The 26,981-nt window shown below is 36.0% G+C and overlaps 2 protein-coding genes across 3 annotated transcripts in view; one reads left to right on the forward strand and one right to left on the reverse strand.

The window, feature by feature from the left end:
- Positions 1–9,869: 9,869 nt before the first annotated feature.
- SmD1 (small ribonucleoprotein particle protein SmD1) lies at positions 9,870–20,738 on the reverse strand. The gene is made up of 4 exons (XM_068358654.1): positions 20,619–20,738; positions 16,154–16,230; positions 15,832–16,029; positions 9,870–10,728 (listed from the first exon to the last, which is right to left on the reverse strand). Exons 1-4 carry the CDS (start codon positions 20,630–20,632, stop codon positions 10,634–10,636), a joined length of 384 nt encoding a protein of 127 aa, XP_068214755.1. The 5' UTR covers positions 20,633–20,738; the 3' UTR covers positions 9,870–10,633.
- Positions 20,739–23,479: 2,741 nt separating this feature from the next.
- Positions 23,480–26,981, forward strand: part of LOC137627914 (RING-type E3 ubiquitin-protein ligase PPIL2) — an 86,007-nt gene continuing 82,505 nt past the window's right edge. For both annotated transcript variants that reach the window (XR_011041244.1, XM_068359365.1), the window contains exons 1-2: positions 23,480–23,622; positions 26,475–26,694. Coding sequence is in view for 1 of the 2 variants with exons in the window: in XM_068359365.1 (XP_068215466.1) it covers positions 23,591–23,622; positions 26,475–26,694 (252 nt within the window). In the remaining variant the exon portion in view is untranslated. The remainder of the gene's footprint in view (positions 23,623–26,474; positions 26,695–26,981) is intronic.

Consider the following 26,981-nt stretch of genomic DNA (forward strand, 5'->3'; position numbering starts at 1 on the left):
TGTGGAACGGATTAAATTCGTATGTCGAGGTACCACTGTATAAGAATACAACCTTCCCGAGACAGTAGGTGAAGATTGCGACATGCTGCAGTAAATAGCGAAACAACTGGGAAAAAACACCTGGTCAAAGACGCTACTACAAAAGGAATGGAGTTCACGGGCGGTGATGACGTCAGCCAAGATGGCGTCGCTTATGACGTCATCCAAGTATCAATAACAGTAAGAGGAAAACTTTGTAACGGTGTGATGGTCTGAACGATCCCCCGGTCTCAGAATTCTCCTTGATAATCTGCGCATGCGCGAACATTACCGATTGCCAGTTCATACAAGGTTGATGTTTTATTTTCCTGTAATGTTAGCGTGCGCAGCTCAACATTACCACTTGCCAGTACATACGAACTTGATGTTTTATTTTCATGCAAGCGAAGCGAGCTAATGGCGGGAAAAGAACCATTATACAATGTCAAGGAGAATTCTGAGACCGGGGGATCGTTCAGACCGTTACAACGGCTCCTCCCATATCTTGCCACCAACTTCCCCCTCGAAGCGTAAACGCTATGTGGGGTGCAGATAGCTATGTGGCGTATCAAGAATACGACCCATTATTATGCGATATCCTAAACGGCAACCTTAAGGGTACTCGCGCCTGAAGTTAGAATTCTGGAAACCTTTAGTTTAATTCTCTGGAAATATCCACTGTAGTCATATATACCCTAAGGAAGCTACTAAAGGAACCTTCCATCAGGGCGACATGGCCTGAGCCCAAAAATGTACTTACATTCTAGTCGATCAATAGGCCTATGTTTAGTAAAACAAAGGAAAAATGTCTTAACTGTCAACATTCCTCCATTTGCACTGGGAAATAATGTTTGGCTCGTAATCAATCATACATTAAATCCTTCCTGTCCGGCTATAAATCAAAGCATTACATATCTATAGGCCTAGGCAACCTCGCCTGGTAGTCTATAAGAATAAACCAAGCTAACTTTCCAAGAATTTCATATTTATTAACGTAAATGAATATAACAATGTTCGACATTACCTAAAAGACAATTAACTGGATTTCTTTAGGAATTAGCAAAAAAAATCCTGCACTGGGGTCGGGAGGTTATTCAGCATCCGTGTGCAATAGGGGAAACCCTAGAGCAATATGAATTAAAGTTGAAATATTAGACATAAACCGTAATTTCATAATACTCACCAATTCCTCTCTTGAAAACAAAGTATGCCAGCCTTGCTGGTGTCCTTAGTGATAACAATTTAAAGCTTGATACGCGAAATATGACGATATTACACGGAATAATCGAAAACACTTCTAACAAGGATGACTATCGCGCCGAAGTTGGAGTTTTGCAGTGTTACCAGATGCTTTAGTCTAAAGATCCCCCCCAAAACCAACAAAAATCCCCATTTCCACGAATATATTTTCTTTACCAATATAGAAATTACTCAATATTCTTCATATAAGTGCAAGTAAACAAATTGTATAGATATAAAGGTTTACTCATCTTTATTTCCTTTTCATAGAATTATGTACCCAAAACCAACAAAAAATCCCCATTTCCACGAATATATTTTCTTCTGATCACTTAGGCTTTACCAATATAGAAATTACTCAATATTCTTCATATAAGTGCAAGTAAACTAATTGTATAAATATAAAGGTTTACTCATCTTTATTTCCTTTTCATAGAATTAAGTATAGACTATCACCGTCAGACAACCAAAATACCCATATCTGGCAACACTGTTGCAATTGCTGACACACGAATCCACTATTCATATATATTCTAAAATTACTAATGGCAGATTATCATTATTCAATCTATTCCTGGTCTGACTCGAAGATTTTGTTTTATTTTAACCATTTATAAGATTTTATGATCTAGAATTTGTTCTGATAAAATTTCGTTTAGGAGCTCATTTCCTGAGCTTGATATTATGGCACATAAGAACATGATTGTGAATGAAGTTAAACCCTTAAAAAGCTTAAAATATGATTGAAAGTAGGCCAAGCACAGTGGCTCCTCTATATGTAACTACAAATAAAAGTTTGAGTTTGTGGTGCTATAGAAATCTAGCTAGAATTTGTAGGCCTACATGTTGCAAATTATGGGGGACGAAGTTGAATCCTAACAAAACTCAAAGTATGGTGGTATGTAGCTTCTGTCAAATGTCAATGATAGTAGCTTCTCAACACCTTTGTATTTGCACTGTCTCTAACTATATATATATATATATATATATATATATATATATATATATATATATATATATATATATATATATATATATATATATATATATATATATATATATACATAGGCCTATATACAGTATATACACACATAGGCCTATATATATATATATATATATATATATATATATATATATATATATATATATATATATATATATATATATGTATATATATATATATATATATATATATATATATATATATATATATATATATACATAGGCCTATATACAGTATATACACACATAGGCCTATATATATATATATATATATATATATATATATATATATATATATATATATATATATATATATATATATATATATATATAGGCTTATATACAGTATATACACACATAGGCCTATATAGCCTATATATATATATATATATATATATATATATATATATATATATATATATATATATATATATACACACACACACACACACACACACCATAATTCTGGATGTGGTTCTGGATACCAAATTTACTTTTGAGCAATATACCGTTTGTTTCTTCTTTCAAAGTGCATAAAAATTGGCACATTGAGTCTTCTAAGATGTGTTGATCAATCTATAAGAAAATCATTTAATTCTTTCATTCTACCTTACTTTGAGTAGACCATTGCTCTCCTGTCTGGTCTTAAGATGTAGACTCATCTTAATTTGTTAGACAAAAACTTTCAGTACATTAAATTCTTTTACTTCCATCTGGATATTAATCTATGACACCATAGTTCATTTAGTTCTTCCCGCATGTAGCTCAACATCTTTCATAATTCTGTCTATTACATTTAGATTTTCACATATTGTAGGTTACCATCCTGTACCAGGTAGACAGGCAATTCTATTTTAGCCTTCTCTATCATAGAGACCAAATACTTCAGGATACTTTAAGTTTTATTCCAGCTGTGACCAGATTCTGGAATAATTCTATCCGGCAGTTGAATAGGTGTAACTTCCGATAAAACTAGTTAGAAATACTTTTCTATTTAACAGGTTAATATGTCTAGTTTCATAGTTTATATAAATTATCTACTTTATTTTTATGTTATTGATTTTAATATATTCAATTTATCATATAGTTTATTTAGTACTTCCCTAAATTCCTTTCCAAACGGAGATACTTTCCCTGTTGGAGATCTTGGACTTGTAGAAAGCTGATTTTCCAGCTAGGCCTATATTCTCATTACTTGCTTAACTACAACCCTAGTTGGAAAAGCAGGATGCTATAAGCCCAAGGGCTCCAACAGGGAAAATTACCCAGTGAGGAAAGGAAAAATAAAATAAAATATTTTCTACATACACTATAAAAACTTAACAAAACAAGAGGAAGAGAAATAAGATAGAATAGTGTACCCCTAAGCAAGAGAACTCTAATCCTAAGACAATGGAAGACCATGGTCCAGAGGCCATGACACTGCCCAAGACTTGATTTTGGAGTGCCCTCCTAGAAGAGCTGCTTACCTTAGCTAAGGTCTCTCTCCTACCCTTACTAAGAGGAAAGTGACCACTGAACAATTACAGTGTAGTAGTTAACCCCTTGGGTGAAGAATTGTTTGGTAATCTCAGTGTTGTCAGGTGTATGATGACAAGAGAATCTGTAAATAATATGCCAGACTATTCAGTGTATGTGTAGGCAAAGGTTAAGTGAACTGTAAACAGAAAGGACCCAATGTCAGGCCGGTCAAAGGACCCTATAACTCTCTAGTAGTAGTATCTCTAGCTTGGCTTGTAATGATGACGTTTGTATTGTAGATTTTATTTCATAAAATTTTGGCCATAAGTCAGAGTAATTCAGCCAAAAGAGGATGATGCAAGAGGTATACAGCGGAAGGGTAAAAAGTAGGGACAAATGAGTAATACACTATCCACAAACGTTGCTTTTGTCAAGGCAACTTTATCTATTGACAATACTGAGGGAAATTAAGACTTTATGACACCAGGATTTTTTTCAAAGGTGCAATCATTACTACAGATCTCTGAATATGCATTCATGCACTAATGAATGCATGAAATTTGAGTTATATGGACCAGGGAGGCCATTCATTGATTGATTTTCAGGAAATGATGAAATTGCTAAAAATCTAGATTTATAGCAAAACATGAATATCTCCATTCTGAGAGAGAGAGAGAGAGAGAGAGAGAGAGAGAGAGAGAGAGAGAGAGAGAGAGAGAGAGAGAGAGAGAGAGAGAGAGAGAGAGTCGGTGTAAATCTGTCTCACTAAAAAAAATTGACTATAGTACAGTAAATTCTGATTATAACCAAAGACTGACATTACAGTATATTAAACATTTTATTATTATCATTACTTGCTAAGCTACAACCCTAGTTGGAAAAGCAAGATGCTAGAAGCCCAGGGGCCCCAACTGGTAAAATAGCCCAGTGAGGAAGTGAAACAAGGAAAAATAAATTTCAAGAGTAATAACTTTAAAATATTTCCCACATAAATTATAAAAACTTTAACAAAACCAGAGGAAGAGAAGTCAGATAGAATAGTGTCCCTGAGAGTACCCTCAAGCAAGAGAACTCTAACCCAAGAGACAGTGGAAGACCATGGTACAGAGGCTACGACACTACCCAAGGCTGGAGAACAATGATTTGATTTTGGAGCGTCCGTCTCCTAGAAGAGCTGCTTACCATAGCTAAAGAGTCTCTTCTACCCTTACCAAGAGGAAAGTAGCCACTGAATAAATAGTGCAGTAGTTAACCCTTTGAGCGAAGAAGAATTGTTTGGTAATCTGTGTTGTCAGGTGAATCTGTAAAGAATAGGCCAGACTATTTGGCGTATGTGTAGGCAAAGAGAAAGAACCATAACCAGAGAAGGATTCAATGTTGTACGGTCTAGCCAGTCAAAGGACCCCATAACTCTCCGGCGGTAGTATTTTCATGTAGCCAAGTGGATTAAATATTTGGTTTAGATCTATAAAATTCCTGAAATATATATTCAAATGACCTTCGTGAAACAGCTGTCAAAACTAAATCTTATTGCAACATAAGACTTTTTTGTAAAATATTTACAGCTAAGCTCCTAACACCAATAATAATTACAGTGCAGTAGTTAACCCATTCGCCAGAAGAATAGTTTGGTAATCTCAGTATTCTTCAGTGTGAGGACAGGAGAATGGGGAAAGAATAGGCCTGACTTTTCGGTATATGTAAAGGAAAATGAGCCATGACCAGAAGAATCCAATGTAGTACTGTCTGGCCAGTTAAAGGACTCAATTACTCTCTAGTGGTAGCATCTCTATTGCGCAAATGCAACAGAGCCTTACTACCAGCCATCTTCCTTGCCTTCGATATCAGAGTACCTTTAGGGGGCAAGACCGAGATGCTTCTTGTACATCCAGAAGGGAAAGGAGATAGGATTTCTTCACCTGGAACAACAATGAGTGTGCTCTATCCCCTAAAAGACCAGGCAGCGGTAGAAATAGCATACAATCCTATAGAGCAACGGCGAGATACCTTCCTTGGTTAGGTCGGTTCCTGATTGCATCTTTCTCTCACGCAAACGATGATAGATCGCTTGAAGCCTACAGAGACTCGATATCGGTTGAGCAAACAGGAAAGTGCAGAGCTTCCAATCATATGCTTCTCTATATATGAAGACACCTTCCTTCTTTGGGTCAATTCTCGGTATTTCAGCATCTGTCTTGCATACTGTACTGTATATGGATTAGTTGAAGTCTCCCTTTACTTCTGTCAATCAGTCTTTCTAGACTTCTTTGATGACTTTTTCTTCTACAAAGCAGCAGCATTTTCAGAAACTGACGAAGACGAGGCAGAGGAGAGCACGCATTTCATTTGCTTGCCAGCCTTTTTCAGGGTAATTGCCTTGGAGACCAAAGGCAATACAGAAGGAAAAGTTAAGAGGCTGAACAAAAATGAATGAAGGAATTAGCTATAATAGACAAGAAAAAAATCTTGCCGAGTGAAGGGACACTGCAGACTTTCAGCTATTAGTAAAAGCCAAAAGGTTGGACAAGAAATCTATATTACAGCATACATTTACCTATGATGTAGTGGACAAGCTTGCAGCCAAACGTAACGTGTTGCCTTATGAAACAAACAATTATTATTAGTAGCTAAGCTACAGCCATAGTTGGAAACGCAGGATGCTGTACGTCCAAGGTTTCTAACATGAAAAAAACTCCAGTAAGGAAATTAAATGAGATGTGTTCCTGAGTTTACCCTCAAGCAAGAGAACCGTAACCTATGATGTGGAAGACCATGATACAGAGGTTATGGCACCACCACCAAAGACTAGAGAACAATGGTTTGATTTTGGAGTGTCTTCCTCCAAGAAAAGCTGCTTACCATAGCTAAAGTCTCACTCTTCTGTTACCAAACGTTAAGTAATCACTGAACAATTACAGTGCATTTAGTAAACCTATTAGACTTGTTTGGTTATCTTAGTGTTGCAAGGAGTATGATGAAAGAGGAGACTATGTAAAGAATAGGCCAGACCATCTGCTGTATGCGTACGCAACGAACAAATGGGCCGTACAGTACTTAGTTACCATTACAAAACCTCCATAGCTCTTTGACGGCAGTACCTCAACGGGTGACTAGTGCCTTTGCCAACTTACTATTGTACTTTGTTCATCCCAACTAAGTTTAAGGGAATCATGCAGTATGACAAGCAATCCAAGCATATATGATATAATTCATTAGTGTTTACTTTAGTGAATGGAGGGATACTCAGATTCTGACGCACCACTTGGTCTACTGCCTCACAATTTAGTTGTATTATGTAGTGATAAGGATTGCAGCGCACAGGTAATGAGCCGCAAACTTCAAGAACCGTTACTGAAAGAAACGGTTTCAGCACTGGACTCAACTTAGAACCTGAGCTACAGTTTCAAGATTAATTGTACTTTTGAACTTCAACAAAGGAAGCCAGCAATATCAAGAGCTTATGAAGCTCATCTCATCACTACCAATGATGTGAATTCTCTAAAGATGGAAGCTTCCCACTAACATCCTTCCTGGAATGCAGATAATCTTGACTGGGTCTTCCCCAGAACTGACAGTAAGTTATCCTTAATTTTCTTAGATATATATGAAATAGATATTTACATAATCAAGGTAGAATAGTATAAAGCATTATCAACTCGGTCAGTAGTCATTGATACCATTCAAACCAGAGGTAACATGAAGGAAGCACAGTTTTCACACTATATCACATACTGTATTACCCAACACAACACACTGAGCAATTGCAGACCACGAACTTGCACAAACAATTTCCATACGCACTCCACAAAGTAATTGCTATGAAAACCAGGGGAAGATACCTTCCAAAATGGTGATAAGCAAACAATTGCAGATCTGATCAGTACTGGACGACTGAAGACTGAAGTGCAAGACGAAGACATTCGCACATTAGCTACCACTTATATTACTAAGGACATGTACGGTTTATAGAATGTAAAGAAAATATTAAAAATCCTAAAATTTTACGGGTAAAATTCGATTAAACAGTAGCCAAAGAAGCAATATGAACATCAGGGAAGGTTCATAGAAATAGGGTGTTCTGCTTACAGAAACAAGGCTGCTCCAGAAGCAGCAATATGAACATCAGGGAAGGTTCATAGAAATAGGGTGTTCTGCTTACAGAAACAAGGCTGCTCCAGAAGCAGCAATATGAACATCAGGGAAGGTTCATAGAAATAGGGTGTTCTGCTTACAGAAACAAGGCTGCTCCAGAAGCAGCAATATGAACATCAGGGAAGGTTCATAGAAATAGGGTGTTCTGCTTACAGAAACAAGGCTGCTCCAGAAGCAGCAATATGAACATCAGGGAAGGTTCATAGAAATAGGGTGTTCTGCTTACAGAAACAAGGCTGCTCCAGAGATTTTGGAAATCTACATTGCAAACTTACAAGGCACACTGGTTGCACTTTCTTGCTATGGGGATATACCAGGGGCCTATAATGTTTTCTTCCCAAGGATTGAGTACGAGTGAGAAATTTAGGCCACATGACCAAACAAGAGGCAGATATTATGTACCTAATATTGGTTCCATTACACAGTACATATTTCATATAGAACCATAACTTTAACATTATTATAATAGCAGGTAGTCTTTCCATTATTCCTGACTTTAACCTCAATCTATTAGTTCTTTTATGTAGCAACAGAATCAAGACCATTTTACAAAATGATAAGTTCCTTTTCCCCCTGAACTTCATTGTTACTTCCCTGCTCATACTGTTTGGAATGAGGCTAAACATTTTAAAGTTTCAACTCATTAAATACTTCTCTAATACCTTTGTATTCATTTAACACAATGTCCCTTTCCTTTGTACAATACACTTCATTAGAGAGACCAATGGTCCCCGGCCAAACTGTAGAATTGTCATATATTTCATTTGTTTTGTACAATGAATACTTTTCATTTAAAACTACAAACTAAAGGAGAGTTATTGAATTTTGGTATTTCGACTAAGTAGCAATTCCTATTAAATACTTTCGAAATATAAATCTGTTCACTTGTTCCAGAGATGGCTTACCAACACAGACAAGACATTCTTCTCAAAACCAGAATTGTCAATATCCACAAGTTACCATGGCACATGGTCAGATTACCACATATATTCTTCAGGAGTTCCTGATTTTCAATTATAAATACAGAGAAACTCATTGAGCATATTCCAAATGAATTTTCTCAATTATTTTAATATAATCAAACCAGTTAGGTAGTTTGAATGGACCATCGTTTCATTACTGTATACCAATTAAAACATTGATCATTGGGCCAAGCAGGCTACAAAATTACAAATCGTATTAGAATCTGATAAATTCCCAAGTAAGAATCTTCACTAAGAGGGAAGCTAGTCTGATTAGCCTGCAGTTCCTAGGAATAAGGAATATTAATAAAGCAGTAAACTGACCTGATAGAAAATCTTCTCATAAAATTCTTGATTTAAAACTAGTTAACTGTAGTTTGATTTCACATTACATAGCGTACTGTACACAAAATTCAACCTTCTTCTGAAACTTCCAATAATAAATGTTGGAAGTACTGTGAGGATTCCCTGATAATCCAATTCTTCATACATTTTTCCCATAGTAATGTGATCAAAGAAATTTCCATTATGATTAGTGTAAAGTACTTCGAACATTACCTTAATACACAACTTTCTCATACTGACAATTTTTGTCTTATTTGGTTAACATTTGAGAAAAATTTCAAGGAAGCTTTTATAATTTCTCTAGATTTCTTAGTAAAGTATACGATGTCCTTTGACAGAAGGACAAGCAATGACATTTCAGTTTCTATCAGACAGAACCGACAAACATTTCTTACATTAAGTCTTGTACAAAAGAACAAGCTGCTCTCCACAAGCAGCCTTTCTTAAGTTCAGTGTTTCTACAGTCGGCCGATCTTGCCGACACTAGCGAAGCAGTCTATGTATATATCAAATATGTGTACAGCAATTTCTGCATATTAGAATTTTTATTTATTTCGTACACAAGTTATCATTGACAACTTAGTCTAACAAACTTACAGTAAGACTATAAAACTGGGAGTGTTGACCTTCCAGTTTTTAAACCATATTTGCACTTTTATACTTATCATAGGAGTAACTCTACACAACATGAGAGGACATTTGGGCTTTTATTATAAAAGAAAAATTGGCATCAGAAGGAATGACAAAGTGTATGTTGTCAGATGAGAAATAAGACAACCCACATGATAAAAAAAAAAACATGATTTCAACAAATTATTTACCTTTCTTTGGTCTAGAGGGGCTTTGACTACCTCAAATTATCAAACTGTTTTTAAGAGAAAAAGCATGAAAACTTCTACAGTAAAAGTGCTGTTTTAAACTATTTCAATTTTTATTACATGAAAACTAGTGTAAACACATACCGTACATTACTCTCCGTTTGAATGTATATTAAAATATTTATCAACCACTGACTGTTAACTCATAAAACCAGTTAAATAAATTTCTGAAAGATAAAAATGATCCTTACATATTGAAAACTTTCAGGCATGAATTCATCATGCCACAGAAAAATCAAGTGGCCCCTGGCTTTATTGGAAAAGTCGTAAAGAGTAAATTTTTCCGTCCCTTTCGTGTAAAATGTCAAGCATCGAATGCAAATCGAGTCGGATTTGCTCTACGTACAAAGATGGTCAAAGCTTCTTTAATACCAATTACAAAAATACTCTCAAGACTTCTCTTTCAGTGGTTTTGTACTGGAATATAAAATTAATCAAATCAATGCGTTGTGACAAAACCTCTAGTTCAATTAATTATACATTCATAAAGCCTTTAGACCTTCCGGGCTTTTTAACCTAAACTTGACTTTAAAGTAGTAATGAGGCTTATTACAAAGACCTGACTTCATAAAATAACTAGCGACGGGGAGGTCCACCTCTGCCTCTTCCACGGGGACCGCCGCGTCCTCGGCCACCACGGCCGCCACCTCGTCCTCGCCCGCCGCGGCCACCTGTGAAGTAAGTTTTCAATTTAGTGGAAACCAAAGCAGGAATTAATGAATTTTATAAATAATCTAAGAGCATAAAATGGAATTCTGAAGTTCCAACGTGTAGCAAACGTTTAAAAATTTTCATTCGGTAGAAAACAAAAGCCGGATTAGAAAATTTAGTAAGTAAATATTTTATAAATAATCTAAAAATTAAAATGGAAATTGTTCTATCGGTGCCACTTCCGAAGTTCTGCTTTTCACAAAAAAAAAAAAAAAAAAAAAAAAAAAGAAAAAAAAAGTAACCAGCCAAGGATCAACCAGAAAAAATAAAGCCGCAGGAAAGGGAGAGAAAATTGAGTGGTGCATTATAAGGATTATCAATACAGGTATTACAAGTTTTAAAAAATAATTTGTATTTTTCCTAACTAAATTAAACAGGAGTCTTTCATAAGGTTAAATTTCAGCATAGCAGAAAGGTAGTGTTAAAATCTTAACATGGAGGTGGCAGTTACAGCAAGATGGTGCATCTTAAAGGATACCAAGCTCTTCTCTTAGACCTTCAACCTAAAACTTGCAGTCGTTGAGGCAGGAAAGGCAAATTCCATGCTGTAGGAAGAGTCATCGTGTCCTCCAAGGATGGAAAGCGTCCTTGTACCAACTACTGTAGTCATTCTTGTAGGGAAGAAAATAACCCTTTTACACCCAAAGGACGTACTGGTACGTTTCACAAAACTCATCCCTTTACCTCCATGGACGTACCGGTACGTCCTTGCAAAAAAAATGCTATAAAAATTAATTTTTTTCATATTTTTGTTAATTTTTTGAGAAAATTCAGGCATTTACCAAGAGAATGAGACCAACCTGACCTCTCTATGACAAAAATTAAGGCTGTTAAAGCAATTTAAAGAAAATATACTGCAAAATGTGCTGGGGAAAAAATAACCCCTTGGGGGTTAAGGGTTGAAAATTTCCAAAGAGCCTGGGGGTGAAAGGGTTAAGGACTTGATTCGTGAATGAAACAGTTTGTTCTAGGCCATACCAAACAACTCCTAAACCAAGGTGATGGATATCTCCGTCCTACAGAATGCTCGTGTCAGGAAAAGTTATGCCCTTTTCAATTATCTTCACCAGGGCTAACATAGTAGGGGCCCGTCTTGAGGGTCTGACTCTAAGCCTTACCTGCTGTCCATACCAAGAGTTTGAGAGAGATTACCAGAGAGATCTGTAAGCTTACTACATGCTCCATACATATTCCTGAAGATTCCATGATATATACAGATGAAACTTGGATAGAGGGTTGAGCGGTATCCTACCAAAAAGGTTGAGGTTCCCTGACGAGATAATTTTGGCATGCAGCAGCTTGGGATCGATTGATTGATTTGAGGTTTTCTGGCACTGTTCATGGTCATTCTGATCCTCAATATCACAAACTGACCAATGAGCAATCGGCAAAACAGGAAATGGGGGGTGGGTGGGTGTAAAAGGAGGAAACACCTAGAATTCCAACGACTGTTGGGAAGCGTTTTAGAACACTGCTGACAAACTAGGACTGGGGTGCAGAATACTGGAAGTTTCTTATTCAACTAAATGACGAACCAATCGAGCGATGGTGAAAACCTGAAGGAAGAAGACTTTACACCAAGCAATGATGTAGGAATCACTAATGAACCTCACAAGTCCCTATTAACTGATACGTGTTAGCTCTATAATGATTCTCCTATCTAGATGAACTCTACTAATAGCTCTAACCTGTCAACTTCCAGCTAACAGCTCTATCATGTTAACTTCCTGCTAACAGCTCTAACATGTCAACTTCCAGCTAACAGCTTTAACGTCAACTTCCTGCAAACAGCTCTGACATGCTAACAACTTCCTACTAACAGCTCTAACATGTTAACTTCCTGCTAACAGCTCTAACATGTCAACTTCCAGCTAACAGCTCTAACATGTCCACTTCCTGTTAACAGCTTTAACGTCAACTTCCTGCAAACAGCTCTGACATGCTAACAAATTCCAGCTAACAGCTCTATCATGTTAACTTCCTGCTAACAGCTCTATCATGTTAACTTCCTGCTAACAGCTCTAACATGTCCACTTCCTGTTAACAGCTTTAATGTCAACTTCCTGCAAACAGCTCTGACATGCTAACAACTTCCTGCTAACAGCTCTAACATGTTATCAATTCCCCAATAGCACACCTGCTTTTATTGGTCTATGAAATGAATTCCCTTTGAAAGCTTGTAAAACAGCAACACTGCTTGCTTTACTGAGGTTGAAAAGCAGGTGCGTCTCTTCTGTTGACCATATCCTAGGGGCAGAAAGGATACTCAGGTAGGCATCCCACCCTTCCATTGATACATCTAAGAGCTCTGACGTTGGACCCGAGAAGCTACTTGTTCCTATTACTTATACCATAAACAAGGTAGATCTTGTGTTGAAGAAAATCTTGGAGTGTAGAAGATATCATGTCATGGAAGAGTCTCGAAGCCTGGGGAAGATCTAGGTAGTGGAATAGCTTCAATGCTTAGAAAAATCCCAGGCATTTAATGAATCTGGAATTTTTAAAACCTCTGGGCTGGGAGTACTTTAAAGAAATGCTGGAAAGGAACACGTAACAGGTGGACTAGTTCCCAATGACTCAAAACTTACGATCACCAAATAAGTGCGAGTTTATGAACATGGGGGCGTAGATAGCATGGCCATTGATCACAAAGTTCAAATCATGCAGGGCCAATCGCATAATGATCGTTTGCGCAGCGAGGCAGAATGCATGGAAACAGCGATAGGAGATCATTCTTGTAGGGAACAATTGCAGTCTAATGTTCAAGTGAAGACAAAACACGAAGGGAGAGAACAAGAGGATACCTCAAGCTTGTGTGTAAGGGAAGAAATAGGCCACCACAGTCAATGATAATGACCATAGGTTCCTCTTGTACCAGTATCGTAGACTCTAGACAACAAAACCAAGTGATATGTCTTTAGCGCCTTTCTGTGATGGGAATGGGGAAGAAACTGAATGAAAGCAGAAGGGGACCCTACTCCCTTTTACAAACTGCGGCAACAGAACTCTCTCCTCTGACAGAGCTCCATCTGTCTAAAGAAAAATCACAAATTTTTTAAGTAATTTGTATTTTTCCGAACATACTTACCTAGAACTACCTTCTTAGGAGTTACTGGTTAACTCTACCTAACCGACCAGCTTTTTGTAGTTTATTTCCCTCTTCCCGTTTTCTACGGGGTCAACCTCTGGCAGTGTGGTACATGCCCGAGGCGACCCCGGGGTCAGGCAGCATGCTAGCTCAGGTCGAATCTCCTGTAAGTTTCTGGTCGCGACGTGATAAACATCTCGTCGCGCCCTCTCTTACCTGTGCGAAAGTTCCTTAGATTCACAGCATCATCAATGTTAAGGAAACACTAGAAAGGGGCATAAACAGAAAAAAAAAAAAAAAAAAAAAAAAAAAAAAAAAAAAAAAACACACACACACACACCATGAGATTAAAATAGCTATGCAGCATTAAGAGGTAACTGAGCTGTTTGCATACTGAACAGCGGCCAAAGTCAACGTGTGGGTTGCTCTACCTGTCGAGTGTCCGGGGACTACCCTCCCCTCAACCCACCAGGAACTTCAACCATCTTTATGAGTTATAAACATCAGTTCCAGCTTAGCTGAAGTCATAATGTTATCAAAAGACAATAGTTTGCATTTATAGTTTGTATTTATGTAGTAAATTATGAATTTGTAGACCCAATAATAAAACATGAGAGGCATTTAATCACTAATGTGCAAATGGCAGAAAATAATTGTTGCATCACAAATTACAAGTAAAGAGAGGTTGAACTGCAAAATGGAAGCAAGGAATGGAGATATAGTACTGCAAAAGGCTCAACCGTGTGAGCAGCTATGGCCCGAAGGGTTGCTGCAAAAGTCTTGAAAGAGAAAGTGTGTTTTGAGGATCAGATTTAACCATAGCATCAGCCCACATACTTGTAAGCTGATGTAAAGATAGGATCGAGGAATGGCCAGTGTTCTCATTCATGCTACCAACCATTGGTATGGCTGTAACTTAGCCTAATCAAAGGCTTAAAGTTTCTCCTGGCTAACATTGATCTTCAATCTGCAGACTGAGGGAGGGGATGGGAGCAAGTTTATGCATCATTTGGGAGATTGTACCATTACAGGAAGGTGAATTCTCTGGTCAGATTAATGTATCCACCTCTTCCAGTTGTATTGTATGTTAGATACAAGCTGGAACCACACAACAAGTACAATGAGTCCTAAGAGTCTAAGGTACAGCTGAATGCCTTTCCTGCCAAGGAATAAATCCGGTTGCTTTCCAAAAAAGCCATTCAGTATTAGTATGATTTTAACCACATCATAAAAATTACTTTATAACTAGACTATGACTCTGGGGCCAAAGGATTCTCCATAAATAAATTGAGTAGGTTTCCCACCCAACGAGGGACAAGACAGGATCAATCTAGCTCCACACCTAGAACGTATGCAACTCTAGATGCTGCTCAGTGCACATCATAAAACTTTCTTCAGGCTTGCATGCACGATGCACTAGAATTGTCTATGGAAAGCAGAAAAGGGAAAGTTCAGAGTAAAATGGTGACAGACCTGGAGACCAAACAGATTTGGATTTATAGTACTTGCGCATCAGGCAACCAACCCCCTAATGTAGGGATAAAGGTGGGGAAGAAGGGATTTAGACCATGTGAATTGACGCTGGGACCGGGGAGGTCATTCAAAGCCCAGATGCATACGGGGATAAAACCCTTCAATTGCACTGTCTAGTAAAATTTGAAGAGGCCAGACAGCAAGATAAAAGAATGGAGATAGTGTCAAGAGGTTTTAAAGCAAGTGGCAAAGGTTTGTTTCAGACCCTAAAAGTGATGCCTACAGCTAGTGCAATGAGAGGACTGAAGGGTTGGAAAATAATCAGAACATCCCTAAGTCTGAAAGGATTCATGAAACTAAGTAAATGATTAAATACATTAGCCAAGGATTCATGAAACTAAGTAAATGATTAAATACTGTACATTAACCAATTTGATAAAAGATAAACAAAATTATATGGACTTCTACAGTACAAAAGATACAAGAGATTAACACCACTCACCACGTCCACCCATTCCTCTACCCCTTCTGGCACGTGGTCCATCATCAATGAGGAGGTTCTCCAATGGCAGGGACTCTGGCAGAATGAAATACCTGATGTTGTTTCCACGGATGGTGAGTGTGTCGTAACTAACTGGTTCGCTGTTCTTCAGTGTCATCTTCACGCTTTTTAAATGCGTGTTCATTGCAACATCCACACCTGTAACAATTTTTTTTCAGATAAATAAAAAGGGTATATCAAATTGCAATGCAATTCCAACTGGTTATATGATACATGCAAATAATTCATATTCTAGGAACAAAAGTATAAATTTCCAACTAACCGGTAATAGTTCCTTGTACTTGAGTTCCATTTTTCAATTCAATCGTCACAGTCTCATGACTGAGCTTCATAAGAAACCTGGAAAAAATAAATACAAGATTAGGTGCTACACTAAGGACTAATGTGGTTAATTTAAATAAGCTCATTAACCCTTTTACCCCCAAAAAGGACGTACTGGTACATTTCACAAAACTCATCCCTTTACCCCATAGACGTACCAGTACGTCCTTGCAAAATAATGCTATAAAAATTTTTTTTTTTCATATTTTTAATAATTTTTTGAGAAAATTCAGACATTTTCCAAGAGAATGAGACCAACCTGACCTCTCTATGACAAAGTTAAGGGTTGGAAATTTCCAAAGAGCCTGGGGGTAAAAGGGTTAATAACTAATGAAATTTTTTTTTTAACTTTACGAGCTAAATATTACACTACAGTACAATTGAATACGGGTATTTTCATTCATTTTTTCCTACTCTCAGCAAGTTTGTTTGGGGACACTGAACTAAATATCTTGATTACTCCATCCCAATTAAGTTTAATATGACCTCAAAGTTTTATGGTCAGATCTAGATCAATTTAAATAATGTACAGTTAACGTCAATGAGATTTAGTTCGTCACTGCCCCACATTGAGGATAGAATGAGGATTCTATGGGGGAAAAATTAGTGTACCAAGACCTACTAATTATTGTACATAGAAAAGATCATGTCTCATTTTAAGGACTCTGCTCAAAGTTTCATGCATGCAGGACACTGATATTTAACCAGTTTTGAGATTCCTGTTGAAACCTAATGAAAACAGCTGATTTACTGGCTAGATAATTTACAACCATCTGGGTCATGTGGTGTGTGTGTGTACAGTATGTACAAGAGGGAAGGTGTGGAGATCAGGAAAGCCAGACAAAATCCTTAGTCGGACCATGTTGGTTTAGGAATTATCAAATGCCTATTGTTACAAATTAATTTCTAATTATTACTCATGTATGTCTACATATTTCTTAGACTACACATCTTGAAGCCTTTGTAGGGTGACGGCCAGATCCCGTAGAAAACGGGAATATTCTGAACTCTGGCCGTCGTTCTAAAAACGATTTTGGCGGGAGAAGCTAACTTAAAAAACCCACCTAACCTATGCTAAAAGCCGTATCCTTACCCAGGGGGCTCCCCCCTTTACACAAGTTTCCTTACCTACGAGTACGACGGGAGAAGCTAACTTAAAAAACCCACCTAACCTATGCTAAAAGCCGTGTCCTTACCCAGGGGTGCTGCGGCCCCTCGGACCCCCCCTTACACAACATATTTAAGATCCGTACACCATTTCCAAACGTTTTTATTCTATACAAGATAAGTCGGAGCGATAATAACCAAATTAGGACGCTTGGCCGTAGTGCTACAAACTACCCTTGTTATCTAAAGTACCAGAGAAGTATACAGTCCCTAGGTCATGCAGCTTTGGCACAAGTTAACTATGCACAGCATCACATTGCCTGGCTAAGGTTGGACACTACACCTTTTGTTGACTTTTACAAGGTCAAAATATGAAAAAGGGAGGTCCATGACATGGCATCCAAAAGCAAGTTAGGTTAAGAAGTAAGCAGAGAATAACATGAAGTGAATTCTGAGCTGGATGTAAATAGGCGAACCGTTTAACTTTTTAAGCCAAATTGCTAGTGCATGAATATGTTGAAATGACCTATGTCAGATACTACTATATATACAGTAGTAGAATCCCCATTCCTTTTAGGTAGTTAGTCAAAATGTGGACACACCTGCCTGTTTGTCTTAATAGAGATAACTGGGGGGCAAGCATCCACCCTAAGGAAAGGCCAACATAGGTAAGGTATGGAGAGGGTACTTTAGGTTAGGCATGATTTTTTTTTCAAGTAACCAATACTATTTTAGAGACAATTATATCTGTGGTGTATTTTAGATGACAACTGTCGGCGACCTGTAGTTTACAACTTCTGAAGATGCCTGAAACCATATTTTCTAGAAGCAAATAATTACTGGATACAACCTAATGGCAACTTCCCCACCTAAAATACTCTAAGGCATGTTATTCTGACTATCGATAGGCATGAGGTGATCATTTATCCCCCATATAAAATGACACAGTTAACCAATAATAATAATTTTGAAGGAAAAAAGGTTTACCAGGGGTGTGCACAGATAATAGGGTCACCAACCCTGCTCCTCACATTGAAAAAATAACTTGACATAGATCTGTACGGAAAAAGTACCAGACCTATGATTGGCTAGTACAGAATTATGTCTGCTATCAATAGAACAAGACACGAAGGTATGGAAAAACATTCCGGACCATTAACTTGCCCCTAACTTGTCCCGCAGTCTGCCTTGTCAATAGCGGTGATCTGCTGGTCCGTTATTTCAGACCCAAACCAATGCTAAAATTTTTTTTCATTCGTCCTTTCTGCCCAGCGGTACTGTTGTGCCATGCACATTAGCCGAGTATTTTGAGGACAAAAATTTTGCGATCGTTCCCCGGTACATTTATGCGGATTTTGGAAGAGGAACAAATTTATTAGGTTATTAAGACAATTTCTAATATGTTCTCTTACTACGCCAATAAAAAGTTCCAATAAAAAGTTAAAGAGCTTCAGAGCCTATGTATAATGATGGACACGACCTAACGCATGCATAGAGCACCACTTAACCTAAACTTGCCCAAATTTTCTAACTACAAGCTGTGCCATTACCTACTTGATAGCAATAGGGTTGAAAATAACGGAGTGGTAGTTTGTAGCGCTACGGCCAAGCGTCCTAATTTGCTTATTATCGCTCCGACTGTTATCTTGTAGAGAATAAAAACGTTTGGATATGGTCTACGGATCTTAAATATGTGCTTAAACGCAGTTTTATGTTTTTTGCCGAAAACCCTATATTACCTGAAAATTTGTGGCTCGAGTTCTTACTCCGGCCACGAATCTTCTCGCTCCCGTAGGGGGGGGGTGTATAAGGATACGGCTTTTATCATAGGTTAGGTGGTTTTTTTAAGTTAGCTTCTCCCGCCAAAATCGTTTTTAGAACGACGGCCACAGTTCAGAATATTCCAGTTTTCTACGAACTCGATTTTAGAATGACGGCCACAGTCCACCCAACTTTATAATATTCCCATTTTCTATGAATGAAAATGGATCAGGCCATCACCCTACAAAGGCTCCTAACGGAGTTACATAGCATGGCCGTCATCATACATACAGAAAATCTACTACTTAACAAAATAAACGATGGGAGTTTGTCAAGCTACCAGTGAGCCCAATGACAAAATGACGGCGAATTTGTCAAGGGGATAAAATTATAGTTACAGATGGACCAACATTATGAACAGAAAAAATATCTTTCCCAAAGTAACGCTTTCACTTAATATGCCCGTCATTTCGACAGCAGATATACCAACACCCTGTTACTGTCCAAGAATGGGGATATTAAAAATCTAATGGTTTTTGCTCCGCTTACACTTGTGGAAAAAGAAAAATAGGGGTGTATGTATGGTAGCGGCCACCTGTATGAATGACGGCTGACTAAGAATACAGCAGTGTAAAGGTGGTCGGAGGGGGGTAGTTAGCCCTCTCAATAGTTAAGTAGGTAAGGACACAACTTGTAGGTTAGGTTGGGGGGGGGGGGAAATCTACATTCGATGTCCATTTTCAATGCCAGCGGGAGGAACTGGCCGCTGATATACAAACAACTGTTTTCGTAAAAGAGCTTTTATCGTCCTTACATATAATAAAACCGTAAAGGGAAAATTCCTTGACAGCTTGCAACTATTCTATGGAATTTTCATATACGTGTCATAGTATATTAAGCCTACGTAAGATTACAAATTTCCCTATTTCCTTTCCTCACAGGGCGATTATTCGCATGGGCTTACAGCATCCTGCTTTTCCAATGAGGGTTCTAGCTTGGCAAGTAATAATAATGATGATGATAATAATAATAATAATAAAAGGTTTCATGTTTACCGGCGATTTCATAAACATTGCCGTACTGAATACAAAGCATGTCGCACTACCGTAAGCCTAAATAAATCAATAGGCCTCATATGTTAATTATATATAGAATGTCATATATAGGTTGATACATATCTCAAATTAACATATATTTTTAATTTGGCTAAAAGTTATCGAAAGCAATGCCGGGTCCCGCCAAATTCAATCGCTACCGTAAACATTATTTTGATAGGCAGGATTTAATCAATTTCCACAAACGTTAAGTGTAAAATGAAGAAACGTTTATTCCAATTAATTAAGTGAACTCACAAACGTTATATTAATAACAAAACATATGAATTACACAAACGGCGGGAGAGACATCCCGCCGAGATGAAAAACATTAATTTAAACAAATATATCACAAAAACTACTAAAGCTGGAAGATTTAAATTATACAATAGTAACTTTTAAATAATGAAAGTTATGAAATTTCATAAAATGAAAACGCAATACCTGACTAATTTCATGATGAACAGAGATTAATTCACAAATTTGTACGATACACAAACATCCAAAAGACGCCGATTCAATCACAACGTTTGGAGCAGGGTTACCAGATTATTTAGACTGGATTATCGTACATGAACCTTAAAATTATCGTTTTTTAAACCAAAATTATCATACACAGTTTCAATATAATTATTATTATTATTATTATTACTATCCAAGCTACAACCCTAATTGGAAAAGCAAGATGCTATAAGCCCAGGGGCTCCAACAGGGAAAAATAGCCCAGTGAGGAAAGGAAATAAGGAAATAAATAACTGAAGAGAACAAATTAACAATAAATCATTCTAAAAAAAGTAATGTCAAAAGAGATATATCATATATAAACTATTAACAACGTCAATTGACTTATTTCAAAATATTTTAGTATTATTGTTTAATTAAACACACATTTGTATATGACTAAGGTATGTATCGTACATCGTACCGGACCTAAAATAATCGTACATGTATGATAATTATCGTACGAATGGCAACCCTGGTTTGGAGTCAAAACATCGTTTGTTCAAATGCAGAAATTCTGAAATATTTGGAAAATAATTCCTATTTTAAATTCATAGAAAATATATTAATTTGCATTTGAATGATTTTAATGATAAGAAATTAGCATATAAATTTATTTTAATTGTTTTCTTTTAGCAATAGATATGTTATATTGATGAGAATCCTTCACTACACAACAACTTTTCCTTTCCCTTAATAAGTTTACAACCACACTATTTTATGACTATTATATCCTTTTCAAGTTATAAGTTCTTTTAAATCCCTTCTTTTCTTCCGAAAACAAGGTTATAGCTACATTATTATAGATTTTAAAAGTTATAGTTGCACTTTTTGTGACCCTCGTTTATAACCCCAAGATAACCATTTCTCGTTCGTGCACACTTATTATTATTATTATTATTATTATTATTATTATTATTATTATTATTATTATTATTATTATTATTACAACCCAAGCTATAACCCTAGTTGGAAAAGCAAGATGCTATAAGACCAACTGGCTCTAACAGTGAAAAATATCCCAGTGAGGAAAGGAAATAAATATATTTTCCCATTTATGTTTTTTTTTCATATGATCTTCAATTTTGTTTATTTTGTCTTACCTTCTATGTCATTCTCTATATTATTATTATTATTATTAAATGCTAAGCTACAACCCTAGTTGGAAAAGCAGGATGCTATAAGCCCAGGGGCCCCAACAGGGAAAATAGCCCAGTGAGGAAAGGAAATAAGGAAATAAGGAGATAAGGAAAAATAGAACATTTTAGGAATAGTAACAATATTAAAATAAATATTTCCTATTTAAACAATAAAAACTTTAAGAGAACAAGAGGAAGAGAAACTAGATAGAAAAGTGTGCCCAAGTGTACCCTCAAGCAAGAGAACTCTAACCCAAGGCAGTGTAAGACCATGGTACAGAGGCTATGGCACTACCCAGGAATAGAGAACAATGGTTTGATTTTGGAGTGTCCCATCAATTTTCTTTTCAGGTTTATAGTACATTGATTTTACTGTGTTTCTCATGAATTGCTTCAATTTTCTCCATAATTATTATTATTATTAAATGCTAAGCTACAACCCTAGTTGGAAAAGCAGGATGCTATAAGCCCAGGGCCCCAACAGGGAAAATAGCTCAGCGAGGAAAGGAAACAAGGGAAAATAAAGTATTTTAAGAATAGTAACAACATTAAAATAACTACTTCCTATATAAACAACAAAAACTTCAACAAAACAAGAGAAAGAGAAAATAGATAGAACAGTGTACCCTCAAGCAAGAGAACTCTAACCCAAGACAGTGGAAGACCATGGTACAGAGGCTATAGCACTAACCAAGACTAGAGAACAAAGGTTTGATTTTGGAGTGTCCTTCTAAAAGAGGGAGTGTTATTTAACAAATTGATATTTTATATACTATTATCTTTTTTGTTGGCTGCATTCTGCTGTGAGACAACACAGCAGAACAATATAATTACTACTAGTTATTTAAACATTCATAAATGTTGGCCAGATTCTATACAGAGCGTTATCTAAATCTTTTATATTATTATTATTATTATTATTATTATTATTATTATTATTATTATTATTATTATTATTATTATTATTATTATTATTATTATTATTATTATTCTACAGAAATATGCTAGCTTTATTCACACCTGTTACACCCTTGCTAACTATAGTTGTATTATTATTATTATTATTATTATTATTATCATTATTATTATTATTATTATTATTATTATTATTATTATTATTATTATTATTGTTGTTGTTGTTGTTGTTGTTGTTGTTGTTGTTGTTAAACTACAATCCTAGCTGGAAAGCAGGATGTTTTAAGCTCAAGGTCTCCAACGTAAAAAAAAAATTAGTCCAGTGAGGGAAAGGAAATAAGGAAATTAATAAACTAAATGAGAAGTAATGAAAAAATTATGGAAAATATCTTTCATTTGTCACAATCGTTTCTCAGCTAACAGGACAATTGACACAGAGTAATTTTGTGTTTTATGAAGGCTACAATAGCTAATTGCTAAGTAAAAAAATAAAAATAGTTATATGGAGTGTCAATAGTGGGCCGTTGCATAAATAATATTATTATGAACTGTTTCAGAGAAAACTGCGTTCGAACTGTATTTTGTAACTTGGAAAATAAAATATCAATTAATTATATACTGGTTTATCTGTATTATTTATAGTCTTATTTAAATAAAATAAATGTTTATTATATTAATCTAACGTAAAACTAGCACATTTATTTACTAAATAATGTCAATAAGATGACATTGAAGCCTCATAAAGACATTCGAACGCAATATTTATGTTGATAGTCCGAACCTCAACATCTTGGTGACACTTAACTTTTTACAATTTTGCTGTATTTTTAGTGTTAATTGGCCCAATAAAACGTCTTCAAGATGGGGAAACGTCAACATCAGAAGGATAAAATGTGAGTTCATATAATTCTATTTATATTTGCTTTTTATTGCTGCTTAAATTGCGCAAATGAAGGTCAAGATATGGTAGGTCAAGTCTTTATCCCAAGTTTGACTGTTATTTCTTTGGTATTATTGTAGTGTATTACAGGGTAATTATTACGGCCAACCGTCCTAATTTGTTTATTATCATTATTGAAATTATTGTTATTATTAACTTTCCCCCCCTAACCTAACTTACAAGCCGTATCTTTACTTACATACTTAACGGCGGGGGTGTGTGCCTAAGTTCCCCTGTGACCCCCCTTACACTACCATATTCTAAGTTAGATATAATAATGCATACAGGTGGCCGCTATCATACTACACCCCAATTATAGTTACGGTTTCAATAGATTTATGCGTTCATAAAAATAATGTATAGAGAAGAAAGGTTTTTTTTTTTAATCATTATTTACCGTTTTCCCAATATGTTTCCCCACCCAAAACCCCAGGTTTCCACTGGGTGTCCCCCCATTATGAGCATATATATATATATATATATTATATATATATATATATATATATATATATATATATATATATATATATATATATAGAGGTTTACAATACTAATTTACCTATATATATACATATATATATATATATATATATATATATATATATATATATATATATATATATATATATATATATATATATATATTTCACTAAGTTTTTGCCGTCAAAATAAGTGTAATTTTTTAAGAAATCAGGATTTTTCTACTGGAAACACCTGTGTTTTTTTTTTTAATAGGTAAACTTTTCCTGTCCATAACTATAATAAAACTTAATACTCAAAGTAACATAATCAAATCTAACTTCATGGGAAAAGGTCTGAATATTTATGGTAGTATATTATTCCTAATGAAGAAAATAAAAACTGGTGTATTTAAAGGGGTGTTCGTTTTCTTCGTAAATGACACTTATTTTCACTGCAAATGAAAACTTAATTATGTAAGAAATAATAATCAATAATCAACATCCAAATTATGGACATTTCAAGATTCTATGAGACATCACTGAAAAACCACATTTAAAATGGACACAAACTAGGTCTCCATCTTCGAAGGTTCCCCACCTAACCTAACCTTGGAGTCATATCCTTACCTATTCCACCCCTGCAACCTCCCCCCCGCCCTTTGACTGCCTTAGCCTTATCGCGCCCTAAGGTTAAATACCTCTAAAATGACTTCCTGAATCAATTAAGGACATAATCAGGATATAGATTGGTACATTGAAATTTTTTGGATTTTTGACCCACAGGGACCTGCGGATTTTCCACTGAAAATCTGGGAAGAGTTAAATTCCTCCTATGGCCCTTATAATTACACCAAATTTTGTAAACATGCAGAAACACATTAAATACCTCTAAAATGACTTCCTGAATCAATTCAGGACATAATCAGGACATAGATTGGTACATTGAAATTTTTGGGATTTTTTACTCACAGGGCCGGACCTTTGGATTTTCCACTGAAAATCTGGGAAGAGTTAAATTCCTTTTATGCCCCTTATAATTACACCAAATTTTGTAAACATGCACAAGCACATTAAATACCTCTAAAACGACTTCCTGAATCAATTCAGGACATAATCAGGACATAGATTATTAGATTGATACATTGAAATTTTTGGGATTTTTTACCCACAGGGCCGGACCTTCGGATTTTCCACTGAAAATCTGGGAAGAGTTAAATTCCTCCTATTAAATAGTTTCATTCCTGGAACTGGATTTTACGTATTTCCGATAAACGCCATCGATATACTGTATTGTTCTACATTCTACAGTAAAGTAAAATCACTTAATATCGTATTTCCGATAAACGCCATCGATATACTGTATTGTTCTACAGTAAAGTAAAACCACTTAGTTAATATATCCATGCTTAATCAGAATGGCTGTAGAATATTTACCCATGTGCCATCACTAGTAAACATTAAAACCACACATGCATCCTTCCAGTAAACATTAAAACCACACATGCATCCTTCCAGTAAACATTAAAACCACACATGCATCCTTCCAGTAAACATTAAAACCATACATGCATCCCTCCAGCCTATCCACGGATGTAGTCTGTACTCACTTGAGGGTGCCACAACCCCCCCTCCCCCCTCCCATTATATGCCAACCTAAATTGACTTGGAACGTAGTCTTTGTACCGGTCCGGTCGAGTACCATAGTTTTTCCTCCTTCAAACCCCATTCATCATCCCCAGCCCCTTTTACTTGCTTGTTAAGAGTTGCCTGGTAACAACTCCAACTTGTGTAAAACCCCAGTTGTGCTAAGATTTTGACATTAACCCTCTGGTGAGTCAAGCCTCGACAAAATGTTGACATTTCGTGGTGTAACTAATGAACGAATAGTTGAAAAGAAAATGAAAATTACATTGGAGAGTTGAAAAAATTTGCTTCATGAACGGACGATGCATCTGATCTTCCAAGGGTTAATTTCTTTATTATATAAATATAATCTTTAAACAGTTTGTCAATACACTCTAATCATTTTGACTTAATCTCTAAATATCTAATGATAAGTATGTTTTATAGCCATAAAATCTTTGGAAACTTGAAGATAAGTAATGTAATTTCTATGGGCACATTACAGTATTTACACGAATTACAAATATACTTCCAAACAGAAATATTTATATAAAGAAGATTAATCGCTCAAGGATTTTATTTAGATTACTTTTATTAATTGTTGTCATAAGCAACAACTTTCATAAAGGAAAATGGTAAAACATGTAACTACTCACATTCCAAAACTTTCCGCTCTTTGGTTTGATGGACATGTTTATTTGAAACTTTTCTTTCTTACCAGGTACCTGACCTCCACAGAATGGTCAACACTGTATGGAGGTTATAAAGCTTCGTCGCACTCTGGATCAAAAGCCGATTTCCGACGACTGCCCCTCACCCATTGCGCTCTGTCGCTGGTGCCCTTCAACCATCCTTACATCGATCAGCACGGAAATGTTTTTGATCTTGAAGCGCTCCTTCCGTTCATCCGGAAGTTTAAGGTTAATCCTGTGACGGGCGAGGTGAGGACATGGTTTTTATGCTCATTTAATAATGTTTTGCAGCCGAGTAATTTAACTCTTATCTTGCAAAGTCGAGTAATTTTCAGACAGTGAATAGATATGAATGCTAAATATTTTTGTGATTATAAGTTCAAGAAATCTTTCAACCAGTTGTTAAGACAAAACTACAGAAATAATTTTTATTATATATCTAATACTGTACTCTATATTCTGTGGTATTTTATCTTTGAAAGAAACTAAGAGTTGCTGGAAATTCAACATAGGTACAGTATATAAAAGGCATTATG

This window comes from Palaemon carinicauda, chromosome 35, assembly GCF_036898095.1.
Source record: "Palaemon carinicauda isolate YSFRI2023 chromosome 35, ASM3689809v2, whole genome shotgun sequence".
Lineage (NCBI taxonomy): Eukaryota > Metazoa > Arthropoda > Malacostraca > Decapoda > Palaemonidae > Palaemon > Palaemon carinicauda.

Excerpts from the sequence above, each read along its gene's own strand:
- SmD1 (XM_068358654.1), bottom strand. Across the intron at positions 16,030-16,153 it reads AGTACAAGGAACTATTACCG|GTGTGGATGTTGCAATGAAC; the intron begins GTTAGTTGGAAA and ends AAATTGTTACAG. Across the intron at positions 10,729-15,831 it reads TAGAGGAATGGGTGGACGTG|GTGGCCGCGGCGGGCGAGGA; the intron begins GTGAGTGGTGTT and ends CTTACTTCACAG.